The 20,642-nt window shown below is 48.7% G+C and overlaps 1 protein-coding gene across 1 annotated transcript in view; it reads right to left on the bottom strand.

Annotated features, from left to right (window-relative positions):
• Nucleotides 1-600: 600 nt before the first annotated feature.
• The window catches only part of LGMN (legumain), a 32,331-nt gene continuing 12,289 nt past the window's right edge, over nt 601-20,642 (bottom strand). The window contains exons 3-14 of the mRNA XM_082734004.1: nt 14,141-14,238; nt 12,739-12,820; nt 11,228-11,313; nt 9,897-9,972; nt 9,126-9,188; nt 8,272-8,338; nt 7,295-7,413; nt 7,120-7,209; nt 4,876-5,076; nt 3,082-3,252; nt 1,393-1,460; nt 601-1,155 (exon numbers count right to left, since the gene is read on the bottom strand). Of these exons, the coding sequence (XP_082590130.1) occupies nt 1,113-1,155; nt 1,393-1,460; nt 3,082-3,252; nt 4,876-5,076; nt 7,120-7,209; nt 7,295-7,413; nt 8,272-8,338; nt 9,126-9,188; nt 9,897-9,972; nt 11,228-11,313; nt 12,739-12,820; nt 14,141-14,238 (1,164 nt within the window). The 3' untranslated portion in view covers nt 601-1,112. The remainder of the gene's footprint in view (nt 1,156-1,392; nt 1,461-3,081; nt 3,253-4,875; nt 5,077-7,119; nt 7,210-7,294; nt 7,414-8,271; nt 8,339-9,125; nt 9,189-9,896; nt 9,973-11,227; nt 11,314-12,738; nt 12,821-14,140; nt 14,239-20,642) is intronic.

The following is a 20,642-nucleotide window of genomic DNA, read 5'->3' on the forward strand; positions in this document are numbered from 1 at the left end:
CCTGCTCTCCCCAGTGCCTGCTACCCTCCGTCTCCACAGACCGGCTTATTCTGCACATTAGCTGTAAACGGTGACTGGTGACTTGACTCAGACTCAGTGTCCTAACGGGCATCGGTGCCTCGTTCCTTTTTATTTCCCTAGGCTATCCTTTTTATTTCCCTAGGCTATTCCACTGCATGGATGTAGTTCGTGTTACTGACCCGTCTTCAGCACTGGGCCGAGGGCAACAGCCAGGCAGCTCTGCGCCCCGGGAACTGAGACACCCCCTCGCCGTCTGGGAAAGCCAGTCCCAACACTAGCCGTGCCCTATGCTAAACAACGCAGACAGACGGGAGATAGGACTTTACACGGGGGTGGGAGCGTGGGAGGGGACAGGAAGAAGTTGAAGAAGGTTCAAGGGCGAAGTGGCCCTTGAGATATACCCTGAGAATCTATCCCGTGAGGGAAAAGCACTCTGGGGCGAGAGGACCAGCAGGTCACAAAGGCACAGGAGGCTGAAGAGTCCGGGAGCACAGAGGAGCAGGGACAGCAGGGCGGGGGAGGGGAAGGGCAGCTGTGGCCAGGAGCATTGGGGCCAAGTCAGGGGCCTGAAATGAATGCTCGGGTTCAGTGATAAATCTTTATTTCTTTTGTTTAAGCCTTGCCCACTGCTGATAAATAAAGATACAAAAACAATAAAAAATCAAAGTATTTCCTAAACATACTATTCCATCTGGGGCTTCCATCCCTCTTCGATAAAGTCACTCTAAAGACTTAAGAGGTTCCAGCTTCCAATTCCTCAGAACCCTTCACCAGCAGCAGAACCTCCCGCCCCCTGGGGTCAACTTCCTGCTTCTGGAAACAAATGAGCCCAAAAATCTCCTCATAAAGCAAATATACCTTTCTCCACACTGAGCGTTACCCAGGCCAATGTGTAGTTTTATTGGAGTGGCACAAAGGACCTGCAGGAGCTGGGGAAGGAGGTGAGGCCTGCAGGGCGGGTGGCCCGACCGCATTGCCTAGGCGAGCCCGGGGCTCCTGGGGGGGCCTCCCGCCGGCTCCCCGTCTTCCGACTGAGCACACGTTGTGAGGGACAGTGTTCACTCGTGGAAAAGCATCAGGGAGGCAGTGTTTCAGTAGTATTGAAGGCACACCTTGTCCATGGCCAGCCGTATTCTGTAAGAAGCAGGAAGAAGAGGCTGGTGACCCATGTCATGTCTGGAGAAATGATCCCAAACCACCCAACCCAGAACAGGTTGTGCTTGACGACAGACCGGCCCCACAGGGATCGTGGAGGGAGCATCTAGCCTGAGTTCCCCGACTGTGAGGGAGCCGCTGGCAGAGAAGGCTAAAAGTGCTGCTCCTGCCGGCTTGCAAAGGGACACGGAGCCCGCAGGCCACGTGTGCATTCACCTGTCAATCGGGTAAGGTTCCTCACAAAGGTTGACCAGCACGTACAGGTGTCTCAGTGCGTACTCGTACTAGAGGCAAACAAACCAAAAAAGACAGTCAAGATGCCATCGTCTCACCATACTATCACCTCTTGACTTGGGAATATCCCACACTTTTGTGGTTACAGGCATTAAGTACCTTGACCTGTGGTCCCTAACCTTTCTTCGGGGTTCATGGATCCTCCAGGACCACTTTTCAGTAATCTGGGAGGATTTATGGGCTCCCTCCCTCCTATGAAAAAGGCCCTTGGGCCTGGGGGCTAGCAAGCCTCCAAGAGCACGTCGGTACCACCTCGGGCCTCCCGATGGAGGGCCCACCGTGGCCCCGCTCCCCTGTCTTACTAGGAACCCCTGGCCCCCTTGCCCACCTGGCTTTGGCTCTAAGAACCTCATTCTGGGAGGAGGAACACATGGAGGAGAGCAGGATGGGAAATGGATGCCAAGCCAGATGGCCCCAGGGAAAGACTGAGATAACCACAAATATTTATCTTGCAAAAGCTTCTGGGGGAATGTGAGAACTCTCAGGGGCAAGGAGGGGGAGATCTGCTTTGTGTGAGTCTAGAGGGCAAAAGAGCTGGCCCCAGAAGACAAAGCATTGATTAACTAATGGGGATTCTTTATTATCAAGTAAGAAAAGCCCTTTCCTTACAAAGTTAAATACAAGACAAAATAAACTTGAGAGCTTCCAAATAATGGAGAGCCACCTCAAAGTGCCCAGGGCCCCATCTCTGAAGCCTTTAGGCATGACCAGGTGCACACACCATGGCCCGACAGGGCTTTCTACAGTGACAGGAATGTTCTATCAACTTCTCTAATTCAGTAGCCGCCAGCCACATGTGGCTACTAACACCCAAAATGTGGCTGGAGTGGCTAAGAAACCGAGTTTCCCATTGCATTTCATTTGAATTAATTTAACGGATCTATTATGTGACTTCAAGCAGCCGTTCAAGGCCAGTAACTACAGCCGGGAAGAACGTGGCTCTAAAGCAGAAGTTGACAAACTTCTGGGAAGGGCCGGACGGGAAACATTTTTGGCTTTGCGGGCTGTGTGAACTACTGGAGTCTGCGAGTGTGAAAGTGGCCAGAGAAACTACGCCACAGTTAGAACACAGCAGTGTTCCAGTAAAACTATTTCTAAAAACAGGCTATGGGCAGGATCGGGCTGGGGGCCAGTTTGCTGACTCCTTCCCTAGAAGGCTCCTGGCATCACATGGCGTTGACCACCAACCCAACGTTCTACCAGGGCCTGACTTCAATACTCAATCTCAGGGAGGGGTCAAAACAGATCTGGGTGAGGGAGGTGGTGTGGCAGGGAGACTGCAAATGTGGGAGAGAAGGAACATCCCGTCAGTCAAACACAGGGAGGGAGTTGGGCCGCGACTGGTAAACTCCTACCCACTGGACAACTGAGTGTTGTCTGGGGCCAGCATTCGTGGTCAGTGATCGGGCTGACCCTCCCCCTCTTGTCCCCATCAAAGGCCTCTGAATGAGGGCACTGTATCCTGAGCCTGGATGGAATCTTCTAGAAGACCATGCAGCTTGTGAGATTTCCAGTGGCCAATATTAATTTAGCTTTGGGGGTTTACGATGCAGGGAAGGGCTCTGCGGACTCAGGGTAGGTGGTGTGGTGTGGCCCCGGGCCCCAGCCTACCGTGGACAAGTGCCAGTTGAAGCAGTGTGCACGGAAGTGGGACACGGCGGCCTGGTAGCACTCGTGTGCCTTGAGCTCGGCTCTCCGCGACAGCAGCCCCTCGGCCTCAGCATCTGAGCTGGTGAGCAAGGAGACGATCTTCTGCACAGACTTCTGGATGATGTGCCTTGCCTGAAGAGACACGTTTTCAAAATGTGCCTTAAGTCACGCAGTCTCTCTCGGAACCCTGGATCTGTTAGACATCTCTTCATGTGGCTTCTCACCTAGCATGTTAAAATAGATGCCAATAGGGGCACCCGGGGGGGCTTAGGTGGGTAGGTGTCTCCCTTCAGCTCAGGTCATGGTCCCAGGGTCTTGGTATTGATCCTGCATCAGGCTCCCTGCTCAGCGGGGAGTCTGCTTCTCCCTATGCCCCTCCCCCTGCTCGTGCTCATTCACTTTTTCTCTCAAATAAATAAAATCTTTAAAAATATAAAATAAAATAGATGCCAAAGAGGCATTCTGCAGGAGGCAAGAGATGTCCATGGGAAACTTCTGGTAATTGCCAGAAACCTTGAGAAATAGCCTGCCTTTTCAGGACTTCTGACACGACAGAAACCTATAAATCTATCTCCCTGAACAGCAGGCCTGGCCCACTCTGAGAAAAGGGGTGGGTGTAGAGATTGTGCCCCAGAGTAGCCTGCTGTCCCCTGAATGGTGCTGTGTGTTCATGGGCACCTTTGCCCATCTAGTCCAGAAAGCACCAGACTGAGGGGTACGGGGAAGGACACTGTTTCCTTCCCAAAGGATGAACAAAAGAAATACCTCACTGCAAAATGGGTTTGTTACTATTTCTTAATCAGTTAATATTTCCAAAATATCAGTGTTCATTTCTGATGCAGCAAATATCACCAGAACACCACTTAAACAACAGCACCCTGGAATCAAAATTTTAGTAGGACCATAAAGAAGTCCCAGACCAACAAGTAGGAGGACCTCTGTATTACACTAAGACCAGCAAAAAATATACCAGACGTGGGACACCGGCTGCCAGGATTACTAGAGACAGGAATTTAAACCAGATCAGAGATGTTATCTTTCCTAGAAAACATAGGCTGTGCTCTCGAATGCCCGAGCGCCGTGCTCGTGAGGCTGGCGGGTCACCACAGAGCCAGCTCCGCTGAAGGAGACCACCTCCGCCCGGCAGCCCAGCGACAGCCTGTTCCCTGGGGGCTTTCAGATGTGCAGCTAGAACCAGAAACGCGATTCTGCCACTTCCAAACAATCAGATGAGCTACTGAAAACAAACTCAGTTATTGTAAGATTGCTCAAACATTTTAAGGAAGAATTTGAAGCTATAACGACAATTTCCTAAGGCTGCAGAAACTTTATACATTGCATTTTTTTTAAAAAAAAACCACGATTAGCTAATAACTCACCAAGTGGCAATATGAAAATGTTTTCTAAGCAATCAGGTACAAAAGAGGGCAAGGCCCTCGTGCCATGACCTACTGGCAGATATAGGAGAGAGACAGCCCCGTCCTCTGCTGCCTGCTACCAAAGAGGTCAAGTTCAGTTGACTAATGGAGAATGAAGACAGCCTGCTCTGCTCACTTGCTTCTCTGTTGCATGGAGCACAGAGGCTAGTCTCCTTCCCCAAATACTCCCATGTGGCAGGAGGGGGGGCCCCAGAGTGCTGTCTCCTAGCTCCAAGTGGCACTGGGTAACCATCAGGAGGCAGAGACCAAGTTCATGCAGGCAGCCCAGTGAGGCTGGGGGCAGTAGCAGGAAATAGTTCCTTGAACCACTACTTACATCCAAATGCCTGTGGATCTGCTCCACGAGATTCCTGGACTCCTGCAGGTCATTGGTGCTCATGAGCTTCCTTTTCAGGATGGTGAGGGGCACCTCGGGGCTCGGGGTGAGGTCCAGGTGTGTGACCGGAGGCAGGGAGATAGGAGAGCTGGCTTTGTGTTTCATTCCCTGAAACTGCATCACTTTCATGGTGGAAATGGACTGAGGAGAAAGGGAGAGAGCCAGTCTGAGCGGCACATGTCCCAAACGTGTCCTGGGTCCTGCCTCTCCGTGGAAGGCTCATAGTTCACGCCATGTGGTTTCAGGACTACTGTAGGGCCACCGGTGCAGCCTGGAAATGCACACTTGGTCCTCAGCAGGTGGCAAGAAAACATATCCGAGCCCCTGAAATCCACCAATGATGAACTTCAAAAATACTTGGCTTGGGGCGCCTGGGTGGCTCAGTGGGTTAAGCCTCTGCCTTCGGCTCGGGTCATGATCCCAGGGTCCTGGGATCGAGCCCCGCATCGGGCTCTCTGCTCAGCGGGGAGCCTGCTTCCTCCTCTCTCTCTGCCTGCCTCTCTGCCTACTTGTGATCTCTGTCTGTCAAATAAATAAATAAAATATTAAAAAAAAAATACTTGGCTTCCTTTGCAGGAGAATTGCTAATTCCGTTATGTATGAAAAGTAATCACTGCTCCCTTGTCACACAGAGCTTGCACCAGGGTCGTTTCAGCCAGCGGCAACCCGGGTCGTGCTGCCCTACCCATTCTCACCCACCGGGCCCCAGAACCAGGGAGCAGGAGGGCATAAAGAACAGGTTAGAGCTGAGGTATGGGTCCACGGAGCGGGGCAGAGCTAAGCCACGGAGGGCCAGGTTGGCTGACGGTCAGGGCCAAAAGGGCACATCAGCCAGGCTCTACTGCCTGCACAGGTCACTCCAGACTGGACCCCAATTGGAGAAAGAAATGTTGCAAGCAATTCTGTTCTTAAACCAGGCAACAACTGGGGATCCTGGGTGGCTCAGTCAGTTAAGCGTCTGCTTTCAGCTCAAGTCACGATCCCAGGGTCCCAGGATCAATTCTCGCATTGGGCTCTCTGCTCAGCAGGGAGTCTGCTTCTCCCTCAGACCCTACCCCATCTTGTGCTCCCTCTCTCCCTCTCTCAAATAAATAAATAAAACCAAAAATTTTAAAAAGGACCCAAAATAATCTAAAAAGCTCTAAAACAAAAATGAAATTCACATAAATATATATGAACACACAAGGTTTGGAAAAGATCCATCACAGCTCTTCAACCAAGACCAGGAACGTCCATTGCAGAAGAAATCACAAGGCACACAGGAAGCCCAGGGCAAAGAGCTGTGACCAGATGCCCCCCTCCCCTGTCCCACGCAGCCAGGGCTGTGCCACCTCTGATCCTGCCTCCTCGGAGTCACCTTTCCCTTGCCTTCTCTCTGCTCCCTGCTCGACCACTACCACTAAGAAGCCTGGCCTGGCCCAGGGCATCCTGAGGGCACATCTCATGGCCTGTGCCCACCCTGCGGAGTCCCAGGCTCTGGTCCACACTTTGCCCATGAGGAGCTGGAGGCAGCTGGGTTGACTGGCTCACAAGGCCTTCCACAAGGATAGTGTTTGCATCCCCAAAACAGATCTCAGCCGGTGAGAGCTCAGATGGTAGCAGGCCACCTGAGGAATGGTGTTTGGTCACAGGGACAAGTGCACAAACACCTCCTCTGCACATCGCAAGGGTTGCCAACCACCTACCCCGGGTGACACATAAGGCCCAAGCCTTCAGCAGCCACCTGCTGTGACCTCTGTCCAGAGAGCCCTGATAAACTCACCCATTTAACCACTAGGTCCCTTCTGAACATAGCTGGGGTGGGGTGGGCTGGAAGTTCCTAAATTCTAGCACAAAGTAAAAGGTAAAGAGCTGCAGCGTGTAGGGTGTGGGGTCCTATGAAGCAACAACACCCCACACTCGCACAGGCTTTCAATTCAGTGGCCTCTTACCATGCGCCAGGCCTGCTGAGGGTTTCTGATGCATGACCTTCTTTAACTGTACGCTAAAGCTCTGACCCAGGAGGAAATGGAGATTCGGAGAAGCAGCTTGCCCCAAATCTCACAACTTTGCAAGGGGGAACCTGGCAAGGTCTGACCCCAGAGCCTAGGCATGATGCCCAGGACTCAGAGCCACATATTCCCGGGGAGTCAGCCCGAGGCTGCACCACCATCAGGAGGAGGAGCAGGGGGAGGCCCCCCTCACCTTGTTCCCGTACTGCATGACATGGCTGGTGTTGGTGTGGGACTTCACCAGCTGGTACTGCTTGTGGAGGGTCTCTCTGGTCAAATCCTCCTGCAAAGAGGAAACCATGGAAGTCCTCTGACCATCAGAGCCGACGGCTGGGCCTCGGCAGTGCAGCCAGACCCCTGGGGCTCACCACATCTGAGTCCTCCATCCAGTTGACGCTGTACCAGTCCCCCAGGTACGTGGACCTCTTCTCATCGTAGTAGCAGGCGTAGGACGACTCTGTGGGGTTCGCAGCGGTGGTCGCATAAACTAGCAGGGATTTAAGACATCCAGCCGTCACACTCCTTTCTCCGCTGTAGGCTGTAGGTCCCACCTGCTGTGTGAGCCTTTCCCTCTTCCCTGGGGCAATCAAAGCTACCAGCACAGGGAGGGCACAAGGACATGACTGTACCCAGCCCTGTGAGTTCGGTTACAGAAACTGTCTAAAATTAAATTTGGAAGAAAAGAGAAGCTGGTCCATAAACACTTTCTGCAGGGATAAGCAAGCACACGATGCTCAGTAGGATGCCAAGCTATTTTAGAAAAATGCTGAAAGATTTTAATAGCTCTGGAAAGTCAAAGAACATGTATCTAATTTCATTTCCGGAGAAAATTACCATCTACTGAACGAACACTTTGACTGAACGTATGTAATAGCCACCATTTACTCTCTAGCTATTATAGGCTCAGAATGGTGCCGGGCAAATGTCAGCACTTAAAATGCGCTTCTCCCCCTAGACAGGCACTGTCTTTATCCCCATTTTACGGATGGGATAACAGAGGGTCAAAGAGGGTAAGTCAACTGCCTACGATCAGCAGTCAGCAAGCAATGCATCGCAAAGTTGGTCCAAAGACTATGTGATCTTGGACTTAAGTAGCTTCACCAAGACCTGGAAGAGGACCATGAGGCTTCCATCAGATTCTTTACTCCTGGACCACTAATATTGAAGGGAAGTCCAGAGCTGCTCCCAGGGAAGACTTCTCCCCGACTCCTAGGGGCTGCCCTAGGCCCCTACTTCTATAGACCACTTGGTTCTTCACGTCAGCAGAATCGGGGAATGACCAACTGTGCCGCCGAGCAACCTGCTCAGCCACCCTGGCTCGGAGGCCAGTGCTCCCCCTACCTACCGTTGATGTCGGTGGGCAGGTGCTTCATCATGGACCCAGACTCACAGGCTTCAATGTAGAAGACCATCTGTGAGGCGAACAAGACAAGTGACCTCACACCCTGGCCAGGCACAGACCTCACACAGATGTTACTCTGGCCCTGCCCACTCTTCTCACCCATTCTTAAAGATCTTTTACTCTTGCTTCTGGGAGAGATCTCTGTTGGGAGAGGCTGCTGCCGGAGGCTACAGAAGCTGTTGTCAGACAAACCAGAAGGACTCCAATCTATCCATAACTAACAGACTAGGATGATCTATTAGTTGAAATGGCGCAGGGCAAATGGTGCCACAGATAATGCTTAAGAGAATCGTTCCTCCATCCAATGCAGGGAGACCATGCAGCAGGCCAATTTCCACATTTCTATCCTGTATGTGTTCAGACCATTCAGTCTGCATAAAGGCTGCTACAGGGACAGGCTGGGGCCAAATAAGATGGTGGTGTTTTCCTCCCCAGGGGCTCCCAAACTGGAGTCAGTGCTAAGAACAGTGGTCTTCAAAGCGTGGTCCCCAGACCATTAGAGTCAGCATCAACTCAGAAAGGCCAGTTCTCAAGCCTCATCCCAGGCCTCTGAGTCAAACTCTGTAGGTGGGGTCCACACTGTGTTTGAACTAGAGCTCTAGTGATTCTGAGCTAACAGCTAAAGCCCTAGGATCACTAAGGGTGAATCCTGGAAAACCAGTGGTCAAGAATGATCACAAGGACACTCTCCAGAAAACAGTCATTTGGAGTTGGGGCATCAATGAGAGGGTCGGCTCTGCATCTCCTGCCTTCCTCACACTCCTTCCCCACCAGGCCACCCCAAGTGCTGATGTTACCTTTTGGTACATTTTGTGTTCGTACATGTAACGGATGGTCTCATTCAGGTCCTTCACGTGAAGCTGAAAGGTAAGAATATTGACATGTGGACCAACATATGAAGAGAAATCATTTGCTGGATAACCCACTAATAAAGCCCTAATGCTGCTCTGTAAATTCTTATTTACTGGCCCTTAGAAAGAATCATGGTGACTGACTACATTACCCCAAAGTGGTACCTCGCATGTTCTATTCAAATATTTAAAAGGGGGAAGAGAATGTGCTTTCTCCTTCATTATTTTGTCTGGAGCATTCAGAGGCTGGGTTCTGTTATTGCCTCTCGTGCCATGTACCCAAGTCTGGAGACAGTTTACTGAGGCTGGGATATGAAGAGAAATGTATGCAAAACCTGAGAGGCTCTAGATAGATTTTGGGCCGCTAAGCCTGGCCCCTATACTCACCTACCACACACAGAAATCAACCTTGGTAGAACACTAGAAATACACATCACAGTCTGAATGTTGACCCCAAGCTTTTGTTGGCCAGTCTCCTACTCTGTCCTCACAATGTTAAGAAAGACTGGATACCTGGAAGGCTCAGTTAAGCATCTGCCTTCGGCTCAGATCATGATCCCGGGGTCCTGGGATTGAGCCCACATCTGGCTCCCTGCTCCAAGGGAGCCTGCTTCTCCCTCTCCCTCTGCCTGCCACTCCCCCTGCTTGTTCTCTCTCTCTCTCTCTGACAAATACATAAAAAATATTAAACAAAAAACAATGTTAAGGGAAACTCACATCGTCATTCGGAAACACCAGTATACCAGTAGCTCCATGATCGGTGAAGTAAATGAACACATGATCTCGGGGGCCACTGCCAAGAGAGGGTGACAGACAAGGAAAGTCAAACCAATTCCTAACCCCATTTCCATTTCTCTGAAAAGTTGCTGTAAGAAAGAAGCTCGAGGCCTACAGTCTCCCAATGAAGAGGAACGCAGGGCCTGCTGTCAGCCCTCGCCCTCCGCTCCCACAGGGGGTCACCTTGAACCACAAGGCACATGGAGAGCTTCAAAGCTATGAATGATGGCTGGGGAGGAAGGGACATTCGCTGAGCAGTCAGTCATAGGACCAGGTGTGATTCAAACTGGGGGAGGGGAGTCCTTTGGTAATTGGGCCCCATGCCAGCAGCCACACTCTCCAACCAGATTGCCTCCAAATGAGGAAGGAAGCCAGGACACAGAGAGGAACACAGTCCTTCAGCTCTGACTCCTTCCTTTCTGGGCCCCTCAGACTGCACACCGACTGCCCCCCCCCCCATCTGCCTGCCCACACACTTCCCCATGCCTGCCCCTTCCCTCCTGAGAGGTACAGTACCACTGAGACAGTCTGAGGCATGGCACCCGAGTCCCTGCCATCACTGAGAAGTGCTGCATGAAGAGATGCTACACATCTCTGACCCATAGCCTGTGGCAAGTAGTGGGGCTGGTTTTCACCAGCACGAGGGCTGGCGCTGTGCACGTGAATGTGCTCCTCTCCCCACCAGGCTCACCTCGAATACAGCACAGAACTGGCAGGCCAGACCCTCTGACCCAACCGGCTGCAAGGCTCTGTGCCTGCCTCGGTGTATCCCGCTGGTGGCGGAACATATCAGCTCTAGGATCCGTGGACAGCAAAAAAGCAGTGGGTTCAAGTGACAGGGAACATTTCATTAACAATAATGAGGGATGGGGCACCTGGGTGGCTCAGTGGGTTAAAGCCTCTGCCTTTGGCTCAGGTCATGATCCCAGGGTCCTAGGATCAAGCCCCACATCAGGCTCTCTGCTCAGCAGGGAGCCTGCTTCCTCCTCTCTCTCCCTGCCTGCCTCTCTGCCTACTTGTGATCTCTTTCTGTCAAATAAATAAATAAAATCTTAAAAAAAAAAAATGAGGAATCCTGGCTCCTTGAGTGAGTTCGGGACACAAACAGGCTCCCCAAAAAAGCCTCCAGCTCTGCACAGCCTGTCTTAAGTCAGGACAGAGCTCCCGGCTCTGTCACTTCTCAGCAGGAGCCAGGCCAAGAGTAAAGGACGCCACCTCTTCTGGGTCCCAAGTCATTCAGAAAAGTGTGGGAGCCACAAAACAGACATTACCTCTTCAAGACCTTTCCAGATCCTTTGCCCTTCACTGCTTCCTCATCACCTCTCAAGACAGCGAGGAAATTCTGCGGGGTGACGTCCTACAAAGAGTTGAAGTGAAAACCAGCTGCAGCTGTCATTCTCAATCCGAGCGTCTGTGGAGTCTGTGGCAGACCCGGGCCCACGCTCCAGCCGTCTTCAAGGCTCCAGGTTTCACTGCGAAGACTTTGGAGCCAGGTAAGGCCCAAAGCAAGGCCAGTGTTTTTGGGGCCTGTGCATGACCCCTTGTCAAATACCCTTGCCTTTGGCTGATGGCAACTCAGCAAGCTTGCCATTCCTCCTGACCATTACAAAGTTCAGGTGGGGAAACCCAAAGATGCGGGGAGGTAGGGACAAACAGCAGAGGAAGAGCGAAGCCCCCCCAAAGGCACAGCCAAAAGGGACGGAAACTTCAGCCCTGGGCCTCCCTTTGCGTCCAATATGCAGCCTAGAAGGTCAAATCCCAAGGATGCTTGATTTCCTTAAAGATTAAAGATAACACTGGGGGCACCTGGCTCAGGTCATGATCCCAGAGTCCTGGGATCCAGCCCCCTGTCAGGCTCCTAGCTGAGCAGGGAGCCTGCTTCTCCCTCTCTCTCTGCCTGCCGCTCTGCCCACTTATGCTTTCTCTCTCTGTGTCAAATAAATAAAATCTTAAAAAAAAAAAAAAAAGGTAACATTGATGTCTGATCATTTAAGAAAAGCAATCCAGAAAAGTATAAAAGTGTGGGGGGGGGGAAATCTTACCACCTAAAATCTTACCAAAAATCTTACCACCTAAGATTCCAGACATTTCCTTATCTCACTATATAAAAATAATTTTATAAAAATGGGATCATCAATATTACACGTATGATGTGTTCAATTTAAGTGTACTTGAATTTAAAAGAAACTGAAAGAACTGCTGAATTTTGGATAAATGCTTCTTTACCACCAGGAATATTAGTTCCTAAACGATCCCTCTGAAGTCAGGAAAGAGAGACTGTGGCAAACCATAAGGCGGCATCATTTTGAGGCTTTTAAAAAAAAATGTGTCAATTAATACAACTTGAAATTGATTAGGAGGAATTTAATTTGGAAGTGACATACGATAATTAATGAAAACCTATCTTCAGCGAAATCCAGGGATACGCTGCACCAGGGCTGGTGCTGAGAACACTGATTTTCAGAAAACAGCACCAATCTATAATTGGATTAGCACCAAGACCTCCAGAAAATCAGGTATTACTGAGGGAAATCTATTTTCAGGCTTAAAGTGCAAGACTAGAAACTAAAGATCAGTAGACTAACTCTTTTCCCCATGTTTTTCCTCGGCTTTCTTACAAAACTCTCAGAAATCATTCCTCAAGCAGGAATCTTACTAGAAACATGAAGCAATGACCAGAGATCAGTCTAGTGAGGTTCTGACCCTGGAAATGCAAGAACGAGGGGGAGAACCATCCCCGGAACGGAAACAGCCCGTGCTGCCTCCAGCCCGCGTCCCTTACCTCACCGGTGTAGTCCTTCAGGACCCCCGCATACACGTCGGAGCCATTGGGTCTGTTGATCACGATTCCTGGCGTGGGGTTGCTGAAAACCAAAGGATACCTCTGAAGCAGGCAATGGGACATGTCTTGGAAATCTCTCTTCAAAAATACACGCCCATATGTATATAAGCAGAAAGTGACTGTGTTTGCCAAAGCCGTGTCTCATCGCCCACATGGTCGCCCACATGCCAGGGGCTATAGAGCAGGGGTGGGGGGTGGGGGGGCTGGTCTCAGGCAGCCCACAGGCCTTGAGTTCTTGGCAGGAGTGGTGAAGGGCTGTCCTGGAAACTGAGGACAGGTGTGTCTGGCCTCCTGTGGCAACCATATAGCATCCTGAGGCCAAGACCTGTGCAAAAGGCCTCTCAGAGCAAAACTAGAGAGAAAGCCAGGACAAAAGACAAGACTTTAAGACACGAGCTGAAGACGTGAGCACTCAGAATGGATTACAAGCCATCCTGGGGTCACCCCACCTTGGCCCTTGGCTCCAGCAGGGGAAACAAGGGGTGGAGAGAGAAGCACCGGTCACGTGTGGTACCCACCTGCTGCCCCTGATCTCCAGGAAATCAGAGAAGCAGGCATGAGGTTGTAAAGCTGAATTCAACAAATAATGAAAGCAAACAAGCACAGAAGGAAAGGGGCGTCGGATCTAAGCTACAAACCAGAACCTTCTAGGCATGGGGGCTGTGGAGGTGACCCCTGTGTGCTGACCACCCCACCCCTCGAGCCTGTCTGGGTGGTCAGGATCAAGCATCACAGAATCCAATGGTGAGTTCTCTAAGCCCAGAAGGAACCTATACTTTAAACTCTTCCAAAGCACCAGCCCCGAACACCCTTCAGCGCCCACTTTCTATGCCGCTGGTACTAGCAAGTGGCTCCAAGTTCTACAGGAAGCAGCCCTGTGGGATTCCATCTGCGGGTCTGTTCACATCCTAAGGTCTGCATTCTAACGCTAATTCTAAAGATTCCTGTGAGTTCATATGAGCTTAAGAAAACTATATCCTGGCAGGGGGTAGGGGCATGCCTGGGTGGCTCAGTGAGTTCAACGTCTGACTCTTGGTTTCAGCTCAGGTCATGCTCTCAGGGTCCTGAGATCAAGGCCCCAGGTCAGGCTCCAGGTTCCACGTAGAGTCTGCTTGAGATTCTCTCCCTCTGCCCTTCCACTGTCCCCACTAATGCATGTGTGTTCTCTCTCTAAAATAAATAATCTCTTAAAAAAATGCTAAGAAAAAATTACACACATATATGTGTGTGTATATACATATATATACACACATATATACATATATGTGTGTGTATACACACACACACACACACTTTTTTTCCCCCCGAATTCACCATCAAGTTCAAGACACTGCCTACTTACTCTTCTGAGTTGGCTATGTCATCATACATCATCACAATGATCTGCTCATCAGGAATCCCATTTCGGTGAACAATCTGGTAGGCATGGCATGCATCGGCCTGGGAGAAATGATTTTGTCAAGTGTTAGATTTTTCCCAGAAGGAAGCAGATTTTGGGGTTCTAAGGAGCAACACATTCTTTCTCAACAGAAGACATGCTCTGAATCATTCCCTATTGGTTAGGTATTTAAATGATTTTAGAACACATACATTAATATTTCTTGCAACCCAATTTTTTTTTAAAGATTTTATTTATTTACTTGACAGACACAGATCACAAGTAGGCAGAGAGGCAGAGAGAGGAGGAAGCAGACTCCCCGCCGAGCAGAGAGCCCGATGTGGGGCTCGATCCCAGGACCCTGGGATCATGACCTGAGCCGAAAGCAGAGGCTTTAACCCACTGAGCCACCCAGGCGCCCCTCTTGCAACCCAATTTTTAAACCTTCCCCACCTTGCCCATTATCCAAAGTCTCATCTGTCTGGCAGTTGGCATAGATGTGGACTACACACAGACAGGCACGCACACACAGCACCACTGCTATGCGTGACCAGGACCTTAGGAGGTGCTGGATATTTTATTTCCCTTTTCCACACCAAGTAAAAGTCCCCTGAAAGCACTGAGCTGCGTCCAAGGAACGGAATGATGAACTGCAGATCAAGGCTTACTTCTGTATCAAACAGGATTCTTCTGATTCAAGTAACTTTTGCTGCCCAAGCAGCAAAATTGAGCAAAAACTCAAAAGTTCAGCTCTGGAATTGACAGGAGGCACGCACTAATGTACTCTTTAGCTTAAAAAAATAACAATGAGGGGCGCCTGGGTGGCTCAGTGGGTTAAAGCCTCTGCCTTTGGCTTAGGTCATGATCTCGGGGTCCTGGGAATGAGCCCCGCATCGGGCTCTCTGCTCAGCAGGGATCCTGCTTCCCTTCCTCTCTCTCTGCCTACTTGTGATCTCTGCCTGTCAAATAAATACATAAAATCTTAAAAAAAAAAAAAAAAACAATGACAGCAAGGGTGACAACATTAGGGATGAAAGACAAGCTTTGTTAATGGGACTCCTTGTCCTTAAAACGGTGAAGACATTCTTTGCTTCCTTTCCCGATGCCACGTGGTATACTCCAGGACATGGGAGTCACTTGAGGACCAGAAGAAAAATGCCCCCCAACTTTCTGCTTCTGTTTCATGTTGTCCTTCAAGAACAAAGACATAGGGGACCTGGGGTGGCTTAGTTCCATTAAGTGTTTGACTCTGGATTTTGGTTCAGGTCACAATCTCAGGGTCGTGAAACAGAACCCCGCGTCGGGCTCCACACTCGGTGTGGTGTCTGCTTGAGATTCTCTCTCCCTCTCCCTCTGCCTCTCCCCCTGCTTGTGTGCTCTCTAAAATAAGTAAATCTTAAAAAGAAAGAACAAAGACATAAACATGAAGAGAATAAAGAGCCCAGCTATCCGCCTCTCTAAGGAAGAGCTTTAGGAACTGGAGCTCCTGCACACGTTACACTCTCCGCATCACCGAGCACGGCAGTCAAGCCTTACAGCCAGCACTTTCCCTACGGATGCCTCACAGGACTTTATGGCCACAATGGTGTTAAATACATAGTCATTGAACACCAGGTGGACGAGTCCAGGGTCTGGCCCTTGGGAGCTGCTGGAGGAGCGGACGGCTGCATAAACACGAACACTAATACATGTGTCGACTTTCTAGTACTTGTCAGGCACCGGGCTGGGACTCCTACGCATTATGTCATCTGATTCTCGTAGCAACCCTACACGGTCAAGGTAATGATCCCCACATTATAGACAATGAAACGGGAGCTTAGGGAGGGGAGGGGACCCGCCTGAGTCACCCAGCTCTGAGTGAGATACCTCTGGCACTCTGACTCCAGAACTTGACATGACTAATCATGAAAGTTAGAGAAGCCTGGGGAGCATGAGCAGCTGAAAATCTAAAAAAGTCATTTGAAAATAATGACTAAGTATTTCGTATATACACAAACTGTTAAAACATTTAAATCCTTGTTTCTGTGGAATAATGAGAATCCTCAACAGCAGCTGTGGTAAGAAAGGAAACAGCCCCCAAAGATGTCCACATCCTAATCCCCAGAGCCTGTGACTAGGTCACGCCACATGACAAAGGGGAATTAAGACATGGATGGATTTAAGATGGCTCATCTTAAATAGGCTGACCCTAAAATAGGGAGGTTATCCTGGATTATTCCGGTGGGCCCAACGTGATCGTAGGGGTCCTTGAATGTGGAAGGAGGAGTCGGTGTCAAGGATTTGATGTAAGAAAAGACTCAACTATCACTGCTGGCTTTGAACACGGAGGAAGGGGCCAGGGGCCAAAGAATGGAGACAGCCTCTAATAGCTGGAAAAGAGGGCGCCTGGGTGGCTCAGTTGGTTAAGTGACTGCCATCAGCTCAGGTCATGATCCTGGAGACCCAGGATCAAGTCCCATATCAGGCTCCCTGCTCAGTGGGGAGTCTGCTTCTCCCTCTGCCCCTCGCCCCTCACATGCTCTCTCTCATTCTCACTCAAATAAAAAAATAAAATCTTTTTTAAAAAAAAGAAACTTTGACTATAAAATAAAAGCTGGAAAAGATAGGAACATGAGACCTCCTCCAGAGTCCCCAGAAAGGAACATAGCCTTCCTGACACCCTGATTTAATATGGTAAGACCCATTTCAGAGCCGTAACATAATAACTGTGTTAAGCCACTAAGCTTGTAGTGATCTGTGACAGCAACAATAGGAAACTAATCCACTGATGGTGGAGGTTCACTGGGATCAGCTCTCCACTTGGGAAAACACCTTCCCATTATCCAACTGAGCTGAGGCTCATCCCTGCCAATGCAGTGTTTCTGCTCCTAGCAAAACCCTGCAGAAACTCTACCCATGTGCAGTAGAAGATTACTCACAGCAAAAAAAAAAAAAAAAAAAAAAAAAAAAAGAAATAACCCAAGGACCATCAATAGCTGGAAAAATAAACTCCTGTGCACATATAATGTGATCCCATAAAGCTCACGGAAGTAGACGGAGGAATGGATGAAATACAGCCCATGTTTTAAAACAGATGAATCTTAGGAACATAATGAGAAAAAGAGCAAGTCATAGAAAAATACATTCACTATCATTACAGTTACACAGAGACCAAAACAGGGTAAGCAAACATTATGTTGTTTATAATTAAATACTCATGCGGTGAAACCATAAAGCAAAGTGAAGGAATGACGGAGAGAAAACGCACACACTCACCTTCTGGAGGAAGGGAGGGGACTGGATCAGACAGGGGGTAGGATCTTAGTCATGATCTTTTTTTATTTAAGTCTGATACGGGTATTCATTTTATTATGAAATTGCACACATGCTCTAAAGACAGTTGTTTGCTTTGTTCATTAAAAAAAAAAATTCAAACCAGTATGTCAGATTTCACCTACCCTTATGATGAAAGTAGAAGTGAGCAGGCACACCCACCCACTCCTTGGTGACAAGTCATCCTACTATTGATTTCTTTTGGCAGAAGCCAGATTCATTTAAAAACATGAAGACACTTAGGAATAAACCTAACAAAAGTATAAGACTTGTACAGTGAAAATTCAAAAATGTTGCAGAGGGAAATTAAAGATCCAAATAAGCAAAGAGATACCTCATATTTGTGGATCAGAAGACAATAGTATTAAAATTAAAAAAAGAGATCAGCAGGTTTTTTTGCAGAAGTGGACATGATGATCCTAAAACGTATAGGAAATTGCAAAAAACCCAGAATAGCCAAAACAGTTTTGAAAAAGTTTAAGGACTTTCAGTTCCTTTCATATATTCAATGTATTATGCACTGTATTCCTAAAATAAAGTAGCTAGAGAAAAGAAAATGTTATTATAAAAATTATAAGGAAAATATATTTATGATGCTGTACTGTATTTACAGAAAAAGATCTGCATATAAATGGACCTGTGCAATTCAAACCCATGTTGTTCCAAGGGTCACCTGCACATCAGAGAAAGAACAGTCTTGTCAACAAATGGGGTGGGGACTATTTGGAAATCCACATAAAAAGATGAACTTGGGCCTTCATTTCACACCATTTACAAAAATTAAACCAAAATGCATCATAGACTTAAATGTAAGGGCTAATATAATAAAACTTTGGAAGATAACTTAGAAAATTCAGGACCTTAGCCAAAGACGTTGAAGATAAAACACCAAAAGCATGGTTTATAAAAAGAACAAAAATATACACTGGACATCAGCCAAATTCAAAACCTGAATGCTTCAAAAGACGGCATTAAGAAAACGAAAAGACAAGTAACAGAGCAAGAGAAAGCATTTGCAAACCACATACTGAGAGAAGTTGGACCTGGAATGTGTAAAGAAATCCCAATACGACAGTCAACCCGCTCAAAAATAGAAGATTTTGAACCAACAGTTCACCTAAGATACACAAATGGCTAAAAAGCACATAAGATGCTCAATATCATTAGTAATTTCGGAAATGCCAATAAAACCGTAAGATACCAGTTCACAGCTAGATAGAAAATAACAAGTCTTGGCGAGAACTTGAGAACCAGCAACCTCCTCCATGCACTACTTGTGGGAACGTCAAATGCTGCCGCCATTTTGGAAAGCAGTTAACGGTTTCTGAAAAGGCTCAACACAAAGGTACCATATGATCCAGCAATTCTATTCTTTCTGCCCAAGAGAAAAGACAATTATCCGAATGAAGATTTATAGAAAAATGTTCTTAGCATGATCGTTCGCAATAGGCAAAACATGCAAACAACCCGAATGTCCATCAATTGGGAAATGGACAGAAAAACTGTGATCCATGCATACTGTTCACTATTCTTTGCCAACAAAAAGGAACAAAGTACGGACATGCTACAACACAGATAAACTTCGAAAACATTATGCCAACAGAGACAAGAGAGTACATGCCCAATGGCTCCATTTGTATGAAATGATCAGAAATGGCAAAGTTATAGAGACAGAAGGTATATTTTTAGTGGTGGTGGCGGGCTGGGGATGGAGGCTGCAAATGGGCCGGAGGGGTCTAACCGGGTAGACAGAAATGTTCTAAAACTGATTTAAGGTGCTGTTTGCACAACTTGGCAAATTTACTATGAAATCACTGAGTTGTATACTCGAAGAGGGTGAATTACATATCCACGGGGCTATATATTTTAGAAAAGGCAGGCTCGGTGTGTCCTGTGTTGGCGCTCTCCTCCACTATCTGGACTCGTCCACCTTGACAGGCAGCACATGCTTTTATCCCCGTGTTGAAAATGGGGACAAACTCTGGGAAGGGCTCAGAGTCCAGCATGGGTCTCCTGACCCCGACCATGCCTTGTGCCCTTCTCCCACAAGCAGCTCTCTCGCTGTCAGGTCATGGTTCTCTCCTGGGTCTGTGGAGGTACCAGTTGTCTCCAACTTTGTTACCTCCAAGGGATTCTTTGTTAGGCTCAGGTCTATTTACTGGCACTCAAAACAAGTAAGAATCGGGTTAAACCGAGTCAAATACTTCAGAAATGGTGTTAAAAGCCACTTGAATTACTTCCCTGGAAATGTCTCGCCAAATGTATTTCCTTCTTAAAAAGAGAAAAGCCTACGAGGCGACATGGGGAGAGGGCATTGAGCAAGACTACAGAGAAGGCGAAGCCCTCTGGCCCAGGCTGCTGTGAGTCAGCTCGTTTCACAGCTGGCGCTGGGCGTTCGGACAGGCATGCGGAAGCAACCCGTGATGCCCTGATGTCATCCACTGTCCGACACTGTCCGCTCTTGCTGCCTTCACTTCAGATCCACCGTCAGCTAAATGAGGAAAACCGCCTGGGAACCAAGCTGACACTCAATTACCACGCTCCGGTCACGGTCAGGGTAAAGGGGCCCACTTTTAAGCCAGGAAAGGATCTGAGAAGGGGGCCTCCTGGTCAGCTCATGGACAGAGAGACACATATTATCACTTCTTGGCACATGCTGAGCACTGCGAGGTTAGGCAGGGGTTCTCTGAAGAGTTGCCCCACTGAGCCCACCACCAACTCAAATGTGGCAGGGGAGAATCAAAGGTTTAAAGTTAGACTGGGGAAGGGGAGATCAGACAGAAAGCAGTGGTTGTATGGGGCTGGGAGGGGAGCAGGGACTGACTAGCAAAGAGGCACTAGGGAACTTTCTAGAATGATGGAAGTGCCCTAAAACTGGGCTGTAGCAATGCATGCAGAACAGCATAAATGTACTCAAACTCACAGAACTATGCAATTATCACAGGTGAATGTATTCACAGGACATGTGAACATATGCCTGAATAAAGCTGTTTTTAAAAAGTGGTGACCATGGGGGTGCCTTGGTGGCTCAGTCATTAAGCGTCTGTCTTTGGCTCAGGTCATGATCCCGGGGTTCTGGGATTAAGCCCCACGTCGGGCTCCCTGCTCAGCAGGAAGCCTGCTTCTCCCTCTCCTGCTCCTCCTGATTGTGTTG

This window comes from Mustela nivalis (genome assembly GCF_964662115.1).
Source record: "Mustela nivalis genome assembly, chromosome: 6".
Classification (NCBI taxonomy): domain Eukaryota; kingdom Metazoa; phylum Chordata; class Mammalia; order Carnivora; family Mustelidae; genus Mustela; species Mustela nivalis.